At 44.7% G+C, this 11,907-nt stretch overlaps 2 protein-coding genes across 3 annotated transcripts in view; one reads left to right on the top strand and one right to left on the bottom strand.

The window, feature by feature from the left end:
- Positions 1 to 272: 272 nt before the first annotated feature.
- Positions 273 to 8,088, bottom strand: dapk3 (death-associated protein kinase 3). Its single transcript, XM_072688540.1, has 10 exons — positions 8,029 to 8,088; positions 6,718 to 6,823; positions 3,404 to 3,764; positions 3,022 to 3,151; positions 2,842 to 2,890; positions 2,702 to 2,728; positions 1,992 to 2,144; positions 1,596 to 1,641; positions 1,205 to 1,425; positions 273 to 734 (listed from the first exon to the last, which is right to left on the bottom strand). The coding sequence occupies exons 2-10, from the start codon at positions 6,777 to 6,779 to the stop codon at positions 422 to 424; spliced, it is 1,362 nt and encodes a 453-aa protein (XP_072544641.1). The 5' UTR covers positions 6,780 to 6,823; positions 8,029 to 8,088; the 3' UTR covers positions 273 to 421.
- Positions 8,089 to 9,456: 1,368 nt separating this feature from the next.
- Positions 9,457 to 11,907, top strand: part of sppl2 (signal peptide peptidase-like 2) — an 8,449-nt gene continuing 5,998 nt past the window's right edge. For both annotated transcript variants that reach the window (XR_011980169.1, XM_072688532.1), the window contains exons 1-3: positions 9,457 to 9,545; positions 10,463 to 10,579; positions 10,863 to 11,045. Coding sequence is in view for 1 of the 2 variants with exons in the window: in XM_072688532.1 (XP_072544633.1) it covers positions 9,498 to 9,545; positions 10,463 to 10,579; positions 10,863 to 11,045 (348 nt within the window). In the remaining variant the exon portion in view is untranslated. The remainder of the gene's footprint in view (positions 9,546 to 10,462; positions 10,580 to 10,862; positions 11,046 to 11,907) is intronic.

The following is an 11,907-nucleotide window of genomic DNA, read 5'->3' as shown; positions in this document are numbered from 1 at the left end:
GCAAAACAAGTAAAACCATTGGCTGGCTGACTACATTTGTGGTACACAGATTAAGAAAAGGGGTTCTTCAAGGATTCTTCAGTGAAGGCAAGGGTCCTATATAAATATCTATCTATTCGGATGCTCTAATTGTTCTTTGCACGGTCGGAAAACCTCTTGTGGAGTATTCTACATAGCACCAAAAAGGGTTCCAGTGTTAGTGCTGAGAAAGGGTTCTCTGATCCATACTATGTAGAACCCGTTTAGCTTAGACTGAATAAGGAGGGAAGCTGGGCATGCTAAAACTACGGCTTTAATGGCTGTTACGGTTTCCCCGCATGTATGAGATGTTACTGGCTGGCGATTTGCCGAACGCATGGCTGATGACACATGCAGCGGTTCTGTTAGATATCTGGACCTCATGCACCATGATACACTACGTTCAGGCCAGGCCAGTGCTACGCTCCTCTGCCTCAGCGGAGCTGGACCTCAGCAGCTCCTCCACCCAGTGCATCTCTGCCGCCACCTGCTGGGCCAGAGACTCGTAGCGGCTTTCCAGACGGCCGAACCGGCGCTTCAGCGCATTAGCAGCTAGAGTAGCAGCCCGGGCCTCCTCCTGGCTCTGTCTGCGCTGGGCCTGGGCCCGCTGGAGCTCGGCTCGGACCCGGCCCAGCTCAGACGCCACGCTCTCGCTCTCCTCGCGGTACCATCCCTCCTTCTCCTCGTAGATGGAGCGCAGCGCAGCCACGTCGTCCCTGCAGGGAGAGGAGGAGCAAACAGCAGGTATCAGTTTTTAGCCTCTGGTATGAAAAACTCTGCCTGGGTACCAAAAACAGGCAAACAAATACATTATATGGACAATAGTATTGGGACACCTGTTCATTTCAATGCTAAACCTGTGATTTAAAGCAGTACTATTCGACATAAGGAGTCCTTATCCCACATATAACGTCAGATATATATCTATGGTTGATTTAGTGGGTAACAAAACCAGTCCCTGGTCACATCATGTAAGAGCTCTGGAGAACAGAGAGCAGATAAATACTGTAAATATAGATTTTTGCTAATATAAAGGAAGCTCTTATTTCCTGCTTCTGTGTTTGTCCCCATTCTGACTCCTTCAAAAACCTCAGAAAACCTGAATATTGTGAATTTATACAGTGTTTTGGTGAAAATGTCCTCAGTAGTGGTGGTGTTCCATCTTTGCCGCCCGGCCCTCCCTCACCTGCAGGAGCGCTGGCTCTGCTGCAGCCGCCGCAGACCCTCCTCAGCCGCCCCAATCTCTTCCAGCACGCGAGAGAAGCGCTCAAAGTTGATGTATGTGTTGTTGGGGGGCATGCTGGAGTGGGATTTTATGGTGTACTCCTTCAGACGGGTGGTCTTTAGCCTCCGACGCTCCGGCCGACGCCCACTGTCCTCCTGGCGAACGTTACGCCTCTTTATGACCTGCGCACCATTAACAACATAGAACACAACAGTGTTATTAGGATAGAGTCTAATTGCCTTTCCTGGGACTGAACACGGTCAGCAGGGAAGCTGGGAAAGAGAGAGAGAGAGAGGGAGAGGGAGGTGTAGATGTACAATGTGACCATTAGCGAGTGGCGAGAGAGTCTGACCTTAATCCAGGGATGCTCCAGACTGTCTTCAATGGTCATCCTCTTCCTGAAAGAGGAACACACACCTCAGGAACGTACAAACTGGTCCTGATACACTACTAATACTGCTCAGAGTCTGATTTCAGTAACAGTCCTGCGTCTGACGCACGCTTACTGTAGTGTTAGATGTGTGTATATATTATTTTAAATGACACCAGAATAAACTGCACGTTTTCCTCAGGGCTCAAAACAGTACTCAGTCTTAAAGCACTGTGGTGGAGGCCTGTATCTCCGGGCCCTGCACACAAATTACTGCTCCCAAAATCTAATATGCCCAAAAAAGGTGCTGCTGTGCAGGCCGAGAGGACACAGCACTGCCAGATAGCCGTTATTAATAGAGAAAGAGCTGGAGCTCACTTGGGATCTTTAACCAGCAGTCTGCGGATGAAGTCTTTGGCCAGTTCACTCGTGTTGCTGAAATATTCCTCATCAAAGTCGTAGTTAACGGCGGAGATGTTGGTCAGAGTTTCCTGTTTAGTCTCTCCGAGAAACGGAGACGCTCCGCTCAGCCTGCAGGTCACAATCACTGATTACTCACACTGACCGACACAGATATAAAGCCAGTCAGATATACAGACAGAGACATACAGAAAGACAGACATACTACATACAGAGAGATACACAGACGCAGAGACAGAGCTATACAGACAGACAGATGCACAAACTGACAGAGATGTGCAGAGGGGCAGATGTAGACAGACAGGGCCCAAGGTTATTAAAGTAGCCTGTACGTGGGGCTGGGCGATATGGTAAATACACTATATTCATCACGATACACATGATCACAGACAAACATCAGCAGTGACAGACTCTTATAAACTACTCTTCAGATCCTCTCCTGTACTGAACAACATCTCTGCTGCTCTTCATCTAATGAACCCAGTCTAATTACACTGTTAGTAATGAAACCTGCAGCTGATCAGTGTTTATTAAGCACTAACAGTCTCCTCCATATGATTAGAAAAGCAGTGTTATCACCATAACACCATTCATCACCATACGATAAAATATCCTCATATTGCCCAGCTCTACCTGTAAGGAGACGGAGCTGTGGTTCTGATACTTACAGGATGTACGTAATAACCCCAATGCTCCTGCAGAGGAAGACACAATAATCAGGGGATCATATTAAAAGCATACTTTCTAATTATGAAAGAATCCAGTTTATTATCTGGACAATTAAAGAAATGTACTTCACTACACTGACCACATGTCTGCTTCCAGACCCAGAGGTTCATAATTCACGATCTCTGGAGCTGTTCGAAAAAGCAGAGAGGAATAAATCAGCACAGAAATGCAGAGAACAGCGACATTCTGCCTCTACAGAGAGAACCCAGAGAACCTGTGCCCAGCCCAGCACTGCAGAAGGGTTTTAAAAAGCCCCTACCAACAAACTCCGGAGTCCCGAAGATGTTCTTGAACTCGTTTCCTGCTTTTATCTGGTGAGCGATGCCGAAGTCTATCAGCTTGATCCTGGGGTTGGGCACGTTCTTATCCAGCAGCATGATGTTCTCCGGCTGCAACACAAAAGCAGAGAACAGGCTCTAGACTCCTGTAGAGGAGAACGTTACAGACATCACAAGAGCCTCGCTACACAACATTACAGACACGGAGAAGATCCCACAGCCCTCTGGATACAAACAGGAAGTGCTGTAAGCACATGATCATTACACCCAATCACATTTAGGGGGAGGAGTCTCAGAACAAACAAGGAGGAGATTAGGACCAATCTTCTACAAACGAACCACGGGACTACTACTGTTAATCACCTTGAGGTCAAAGTGAGCGATGTGTTTGGAGTGCAGGTAGTGAACCCCGTCTAGGATCTGCTTGAGGAACTGCGTGGCCTCCTCCTCCGTCAGGGACTCCTTCTCCGCCAGGAAGTCGAAGAGCTCCCCGCCAGACACCAGCTCCAGGATGAGGATGACGTCGGTCTTGTTCTCGAAGATGTCGTGCAGGGTGATGATGTTGCTGTGCTGGATCTCCCTCAGGATGTTCACCTCTCGCTCGATCTCCTCGCGGCTCACTCCGCGTCGGCTGGAAGACAGGCGGCGCTTCTTGATGAACTTGGCGGCGTACTCTGCGCCCGTGCCCCTCTCCCGACACTTACGCACGATGGCGAACTGACCGCTGGGGAGGAAACGCACAGACAAACAGGGTTGAAAGATCAGCTCCTCTAAGGGCAGGTGATCAGATGTAGGTTTGCTGACTGATATGAGTCCAACGTAGCTAACAAGCAATGAACGCTTACAACCATCAGCCATAACATTAAGACCACTGCCAGTTAAGTTGAAGTGAGTGAAATAGGCAGTGAGTGAAGAACAGTCAGTTCTTGAAGATGATGAAGGTGATTAAGCAGGAGAAATGGACAAGCGTAAGAATCTGAGACACTAACACTTTAACAAGAACCAAACTGTGAGGTTCTAGATAATGACTGGGTCAGAACAGCTCCAGAACATCAGCAAGCAGGTCTTGTGGGGTGTTCAGTCCAGTATGCAGTGGTCAGCTCCAAGGAAGGACAACCAATGGGCACTAGCATGTAACAGCTACACAGTTTAAGGTGGAATGGAAGGTGAACGGAAACCGTATGGAGCAACCTCTGACACACAGGCTTATGAGGTTTACAGCATGTGTTGATGTGGTCTGTAGTGGAGCTGATCGTCATTTTAGACACAGTGAAGCTCTATTTAGGTCCTCAATCACAGCCACAAGCCTGGACCAGCACCTGCACAAGCCTGCACAGCTTACTGAAGGGCTTGAAGCTGTTTGAGAAGGTTGAGAGGCGCGTGAGGGCATGTACGCTATATGGACAAAAGTATTGGGACACCATATCTTTCTAAGATTTTTTTTTAAGTTTTAAAAGGAGTTTATTCTGCGTAACTGTCTCTAATGAGAATTTGATCGCATTCAGCCACAAGAGCGTTAGTGAGGTCAGCTTATGCTGAGACCTAAGAAAGACCTAAACTGTGGATGTGAACGGAGGAGGACTGAGAACCATTACAGAGGCGGTGATAGACGTTCCTGCACTGTGAGTAATCTGTGATCTGGCGAGCAGCACAGCTGTTCTCTGGCAAACGCTGAGAAAGAGACGGACATAGTGAAGAGATGATGTCATCCTGCATTAAAGCTCCACTGCCTTATATAGGAAAGCAGGCAGAGTGAGTGTGTGTGTGTGAGTGTGTGTGTGTGTCTGTGTGTTTATGACTCATTCTTTGTGTGAATTTAAATTCCACACTGGTGTGGGAGAAAGGTGCTTACATGGAGGTAAAATAAGCAGAGCGTCTTTATCGCAGCTCCATCAGTGTGTGTGTGTGTCTGTGTTAGTCCAGAGAGCGCTTCGCTGCGGCATGGCAGTGTTTACGCTGACTTAGAGCAAACAAAGGAAAGCGTAACAGCGTGACGTTCTCCCATACGAGCCTGAACCTGGTTCCCCTCCAGTCCGAGAACCACTGCTCACACACAGCTGGGCTCCATCACACTGCACTGATTGAGGAGCGGGGCCGGGCAGTGGGGATACGTATCCCGACACAGAGGTGACGATTCCCTATACTGTGATACTGTAAGCAAGCTGCTACATGTAAGATAATCATTAAAAATCAATACTGTGATTTTGAGAATCAGAGACATATCAATATTATCTTACATATTACACTCCTAATAGGTCATATGGTGAAAATATTATAGCAATACTTAAAGCCTCAGAGAATCTAAAGCTTTCTTTCTAATGAAGGTAATCCGGCCCCTCAGGACCCCCAGTGTAAATGTACAGAGCAAGTCTAATGAAGATCTTCCCAAAGTCTAATAAACGTCGGCATAGCCCTGACCAATCACAAGGCTAAGAGCAATCTGGAGTGCTAAAGCTAAAGCTAAACCTGGCAAGCCAAAGCTCGAGCTTCTTCGTCCCTCGCGTCTAGCGTCTATATATGGGAATCTCAGTAAACCCTAAAGATCTGCGACTCACAACTGCAGCTCAGAGTAAAAATCTAAAAAACACAAAAAGCTAATAAACGCAGCTTCCCTGCCTCAGGTTTGTGTGTCCTGCCAAAGTAAACTGATTTTTCTGGACGGTGACAGACGGCTGTCAGTCACATTCACATTCATTAGAATATTAAACCCAGACGGTTCTCCGAGAGGTTCTCAGGTGATCTCATATTTCTGCTTCGTGTTTTCTATTTAAACTTCACTGATTTAGTAGTAGGTTTAGTATTCTACACAAAACTTACCATATCAGAACATCTTCAAATCATTTATAGTAGCAGCAGATTCTTAAAGATGTCTATTCTAATACTCTACAGTACTGAAATATGCAGCTGATCAGCGTTATTTCAGTACTGACGATGTGAGGCGTTCCCCCAAATTAGACCAAATTATTTAATTATGCAGGGACGCCCCCTTTCAACATTTCTGACGTTTCAAATCTGACCCTGACTTGAGATTAGGAGATCAGTAATGGGTTTATTGAGGGAAAATACCAATCCTACTACATCATACCAGGCCTACTTAAAGTACTTAAATATGGGTAATAATATGCGTGATATGTTTAATGTACAATTTAACAGCAAATGTGCAGATATTAAATACTGAAAAACTACTTTTATTAAAAAGCTGAAGTTTATGTCGAATTATCCGTTCCACCTTAAATGGTGCAGCAGTTCCATTCTGGTGCCTGAGGCGCCTGAATGAAACTGCTGCACCATTTAAGGTGGAACGGACAATTTGAAAGAAGAGAGGTGAACCCATTTTATTTACAAACAATGTTTTTTCGGCAAAAAATAAGATTTAGGATGTGACTACGCCACCATTTCCGTTCTCATACCGACGATTCAGAACGTGTGGAAAATAAAAACCTAATATATTACGCTTTGCTGGTTGTTTCCATCAGCCCTCCTTCCCAAACACAGCAATTACTACCTCTAAGACTTTGTTACCAGATTACTGTCAATTATCCCTTTTAATATACACTGATTACATCACCCTGTCACTCAGGCCTGGTGTGAGCATCACTGCTCCACTCCCCTACCAATTAAAAAACGTAAAAATCAGCCCATGTTGACTAACCTAACCTCTTCTACCCCCGTCTCACCTGCCCAGCTCCTCCCCCATCTCATAGAACTTCTCCACATCCTCCTGTCTGAAGCCAGCCATGACTCGCTGACCTCACCCGCGATCCACACTAGGGTCACCAAAACCTGAAACACACGAGAAAGCAGGAGATATGAATGTGTACAACTGCTTCTGTAATTAGAGAGAATGGGTGGGGCTAAACTGCTGTAGGCTGAAATGGGTGGGGCTAAACTGCTGTAGGCTGAAATGGGTGGGGCTAAACTGCTCCATATATGAACTGGATAGTTAAATGATTAAATTAGAAACCTAAACGTTTAAACGTTTACATTAAAATTCTTTTATTTAAAAAATTCTATATTTTATAATACACAAACCCTCTAAATCTCTTGTTTACGTTTTCTTAAAGCAACAGTTCAGCAAAAAAACATAAATAAAATTACAGCTAAATGACCAATATGCCCTATAATGAACACATACTGATATACTGCCCACCTCTTACACTCGGACAACCATTTACCAGCAATTATAGCTAATTGAAAATTATTCATTTATGCAGGGAAGCATATTTTTAACATTTCTGATGTGGACAATAGTAGATTAAAATATGAAATTTCAAGAGAAGCTTCATAAGAAGATTAATAGACCCTGACTTGAGATTAGGAGATCAGTAATGGGTTTAATGAGGGAGAATACCAATCCTACTACATCATACACCAGACCTACCCAGCATAGACGTACTTAAAGTACTTAAATATGGGTAATAATATGCTTGATATGTTTAATGTGCAATTTAACTGCAAATGTGGAGATATGACGTGCTGAAAGACTTTATTTTATATTAAAAAGCTGAAGTTTATGTCGAATTGTCCGTTCCACCTTAAATGGTGCAGCAGTTCCATTCTGGCGCCTGAGGCGCCAGAATGGAACTGCTGCACCATTTAAGGTGGAACGGACAATTCGAGAATAAGCAGAAACCAACTTCAAAACTCTCCGCATTACGTACTAAACTACACACTCACACCTCTCAACTACCATACAGAAAGATAGACAGCTAAACACATACTTATAAAGACAATTCCATGAAAATACAGTTAGATATTCACTAGCTAAAACCCAGCAGCGTTTAACGCTGACTTTAGCTTCTTGGCTAACGTAAGTCCCCTCCTCCGCTTTCTCCGCCTTAAACAACCCCCTCAAACTGTTATTTTTCATCAAATATGATCACATATTAAAGATATAACTGTAATCACGTAATATATGTCCTTTGTTTGTACTATTCTGGCGTGTTTTAAGCAATAAACGTGAGTAGATATGTAAATACTGTACTCACAGACCGGACTGCTGCATTCCCTGCCGGCGGTGTTTCCGCTCCAGCGCCGCCCAGCGGCCGGGCTCGGTTAATGATGTCGGGGTGACGTCAATGTGTCGCACGGCAATAAAAGCTCAAATACATTTTTTTTGTTTTATTTATTTATTTATTTATTTATTTGTTTGTCCCAGTTAAATTTTGTAAGAATACGTTTTGAAGAGGAATCTGCAGAATTTCTTGACTAATAAAAAAAAAAAAGAACGGGAGGGACATAAATGTAAAGAGCTTAAACTTAAAGGACAACTTCACCAAAATTTTAAAATGTGTTCATAATGAAAGTTTTAAGATGTGAACAAAGTCACCTTGATTGGATTTGCTTTTAAATGCTTTATTCTAGAAAAACATGTCCAGTCAGAATTGTTTAGTGTGGCAGTCAATGGAACCAGATGTCTGAAGTGCAAAAAAAAAAAAAAAAAAAAGCTTGTGACTCCACATGGTTATGAAAAAATGTTAAAATTGGTTATTATTTGTTTTGAAAGAGTTGTGAAGTCATGTTAAATAAAGTGGTTTATTATGTATTATTATTATGTAAAGGATTATTTGTATTATTAATAATAATCATTATTATTATTATAATAAAAGAATGTAAAGACGGTTACTCTATCTTGAGTAGGACTTTCTGCTATGAAGACATATTTTTTTTTTGGGGGGGGGTGTCTAAGATGCTAGTGCTAACTGAATTTATTAGTCTATCATATTATAAATAAAGCTGGCAGTCAGGCTAATAGGGATTCCCAGTAGTTGCATGGTGGGTTTGTGTAATTGTTGGTAATGTAGTATTATTCACTACAAATAAAATGTTAATACTAGTAAATATTAAATGTATATTTGCCATATCTAATAAATAAGTCTTACATATGCTGCCTTTATCTATATATAATAGTCTATGTGTTGTTATTATTATTATTATTATTATTGTTGTTGTTATTGTACATTTGAATAGAAGTACTGTAAGTACTGTACTGTTGCATCAAAGGTAAAGACCCTTCAGAGATGAATCCCCCCCCCCTTTTTAAAAGATCAGATTTCTGCAGGTATCAGAAGAGCTGCCGAGGAGAAAAGCGCTGATCTGGCACAGACTTCAGCTTACAGCACAGTAGCTACACAATAATACAGAGCAGCAACACTAATCTGTATCACAGCGGCTTATTAAGCTCTTAACTCTTAATAAATCAGCATTAATAAAAGAGCATAAAAGAGCTGTGTCTGCCTGCCTCTTTAAACTGAGTTTTTATTGTGAAATAATCCTTAAACCGAGACTCCCTGTGTTTTTGAGCCCGGTTCAGATCGACAGCTGTGTGAGCCAATTGCGTAGGAGCCAGCGCCGCGCACGGAGTGAAGCGGACCAATGACATGCCCCGTTGCGAAGCGGGGGCGGGGTCTGCGGCCGTGCCTCAGTGCAGATGGAGGAAGAACAACAGTGAGGCACCATGAGAGCACTGCGGAGTCTGCTCTGGACAGCGCTGTTCCTTAAACAGGTACCGACACCACAGAACCCCGCGAGGTCCAGTCTCCCGACCCGTTACGACCAGGACAGCGTGAGGACAGAGGCAAACACAGCCCGGGGTTTCTTAGTCTAGCTGAAGATTAGCTCGTCTGGCTAGCTGGCTAATGCTAGGAGAGAGGATGGAGGCTTGAGGGCCCAAAACCTTTAAACCTGATTTACAGCCTTAATTGATCATATTTCAAGTGTTATTATAAAGTAATACAGTGTGGCTGAAGATGGGAGAGAAAATAAGGACTGAAGTGTGTTTAATCCTGTTTACACGGAGTGGAGCTGAGCGCTGGGTTCCAGCTCTCCGTTCCACCTTAAGAGCCGCTTTATAACCGCTGCGCTGCTTAAGGTGGAACGGATCTCCCGCACGAACGCGGAGCTCTGTAGTGCGTTTAGTGGGAGATTGTTGCCAAGCAACTGCGGACAGCTGATGGACCCCGACTCTGGATCACAACCATCACAGTCCTTTCATTAACCTTCTTATTTTGTGATCATAATTAAAATACCCTAATATAGAGATCAGTATAGAGGATATGTGTACTGTGTATCAGGGTCTATTATGACTGATTCTGTGCTCACTATTAGTTTTTAGGGTCTAGTATGAATTATTCTAGTACAAATCTTTTAGTATCCACTATGAATCACTGAGTTCAGTTTATATTAGGAGCTGTTCCAGATCTACTGTGACTTATCCAGTATCCACTGTGAATTGTTCAGGGACTCTACTCAGGCTATTCAGCATCTACTAAGGCTTGATTATTCAGTATTTGCAATGAATGATTGAGTATATATTATGAGATTTTTAATATCTACTATAAATTATTCAGTGTCCACTCATAAGTATCAGTATCTGTCTTGACGAGTGCCGTTTATCTAGTCCGTCTGTGTTCTCCTCCGCAGGCCGTGGGTGAATATGGCATGGCTCATTTCAGCGAGTGGGGAAAGAGCAAAGGGAAAGATTACTGCATCTTCTTCAACCCCCAGTGGGCTCGCCTACCTCAGGACCTCAACAAAGCAGTGAGTGATGCACCTTCTCCACAAACACACACACACACACAGAACCTTCTCCACAGAGCTGAGGAACGCTGGAGGAACCTCAGCCCAGTGTGTGGTATCACTCCGCCCACTGCGCTCCGGTCTGAGAGAGGAACAGCGCTACAGAGCGGGACGTGATGAGGAGGATAACATGGTTCCAGTTCTAGATTCAGTGTGTCAGTGTATAGTGATATGTTTACTGATTTCCTGTGTGTGTGTGTGTGTGTGTGTGTGTGTGTGTGTGTGTGTGTGTGTGTGTCGTCAGTCTCGTCTGCAGGCGTATGACCTGACGGCGTCAGTGCTGTGTTCCGCCGCTGATGTGCCGGAGGGCGGCTTCCCGAACCGGATCCCCATGGTGCTGCGTGGGAACTGTACCTTCTATGAGAAAGTGCGCCTGGCTCAGATAAACGGAGCCAAAGGCCTGCTGATCGTCAGTAAGGACCGGCTGGTGAGGAGCAGGGGTGTGAGGGTAGCAGATGGGTGTGAGGCTCACTGCTTATACAGCATTACTGTAGATAGCACTGTTATTTGAACAGGTCTGTTTCTTTCTTTCTACTGGGACTGTTTACAGGAGAACCCTGGAGGAACCGAGCTCTGTTCTTCAGACTAGCTCACCAACAAGATCTCACTACTTTCTTTCTTCAGAATGAGAAGCTCTTGTTTCTCCTTTTTACTGGATTCATGTTCAGCTGCTTTATCTGTTCTGATGAGATCTGGAGCTTCTACAGTAGAACCCTCTCACTGCTGAGAGACGGGGGGTAGAGTGATGGGGTTAGAGTGATGGGGTTAGAGTGATGGGGTTAGAGTGATGGGGTTAGAGTGATGAGGGGGTTACAGTGACGGGGGGTTACAGTGACGGGGGGTTACAGTGACGGAGTTTAGAGTGACGGGGTTTAGAGTGATGGGGTTTAGAGTGACGGGGTTTAGAGTGACGGGGTTTAGAGTGACGGGGGGGGGTTACAGTGACGGGGGGTTACAGTGACAGAGTTTAGAGTGACGGGGGGGTTAGAGTGACGGGGGTTTAGAGTGACGGGGGTTAAAGTGACGGGGGTTAAAGTGACGGGGGTTAAAGTGACGGGGGGTTTAGAGTGACGGGGGTTAGAGTGACGGGGGGTTAAAGTGACGGGGGTTAGAGTGACGGGGGGGTTTAGAGTGACGGGGGTTTAGAGTGACGGGGGTTTAGAGTGACGGGGGGGTTTAGAGTGACGGGGGTTTAGAGTGACGGGGGTTTAGAGTGATGGGGTTTAGAGTGACGGGGGTTAGAGTGACGGGGGGTTTAGAGTGACGGGGGGTTAGAGTGACGGGGTTAA

Source organism: Salminus brasiliensis, chromosome 9, assembly GCF_030463535.1.
Source record: "Salminus brasiliensis chromosome 9, fSalBra1.hap2, whole genome shotgun sequence".
Lineage (NCBI taxonomy): Eukaryota > Metazoa > Chordata > Actinopteri > Characiformes > Bryconidae > Salminus > Salminus brasiliensis.
The sequence above is the reverse complement of the archived record's forward strand: the minus strand, read 5'-3'. Positions and strand labels throughout refer to the sequence as shown.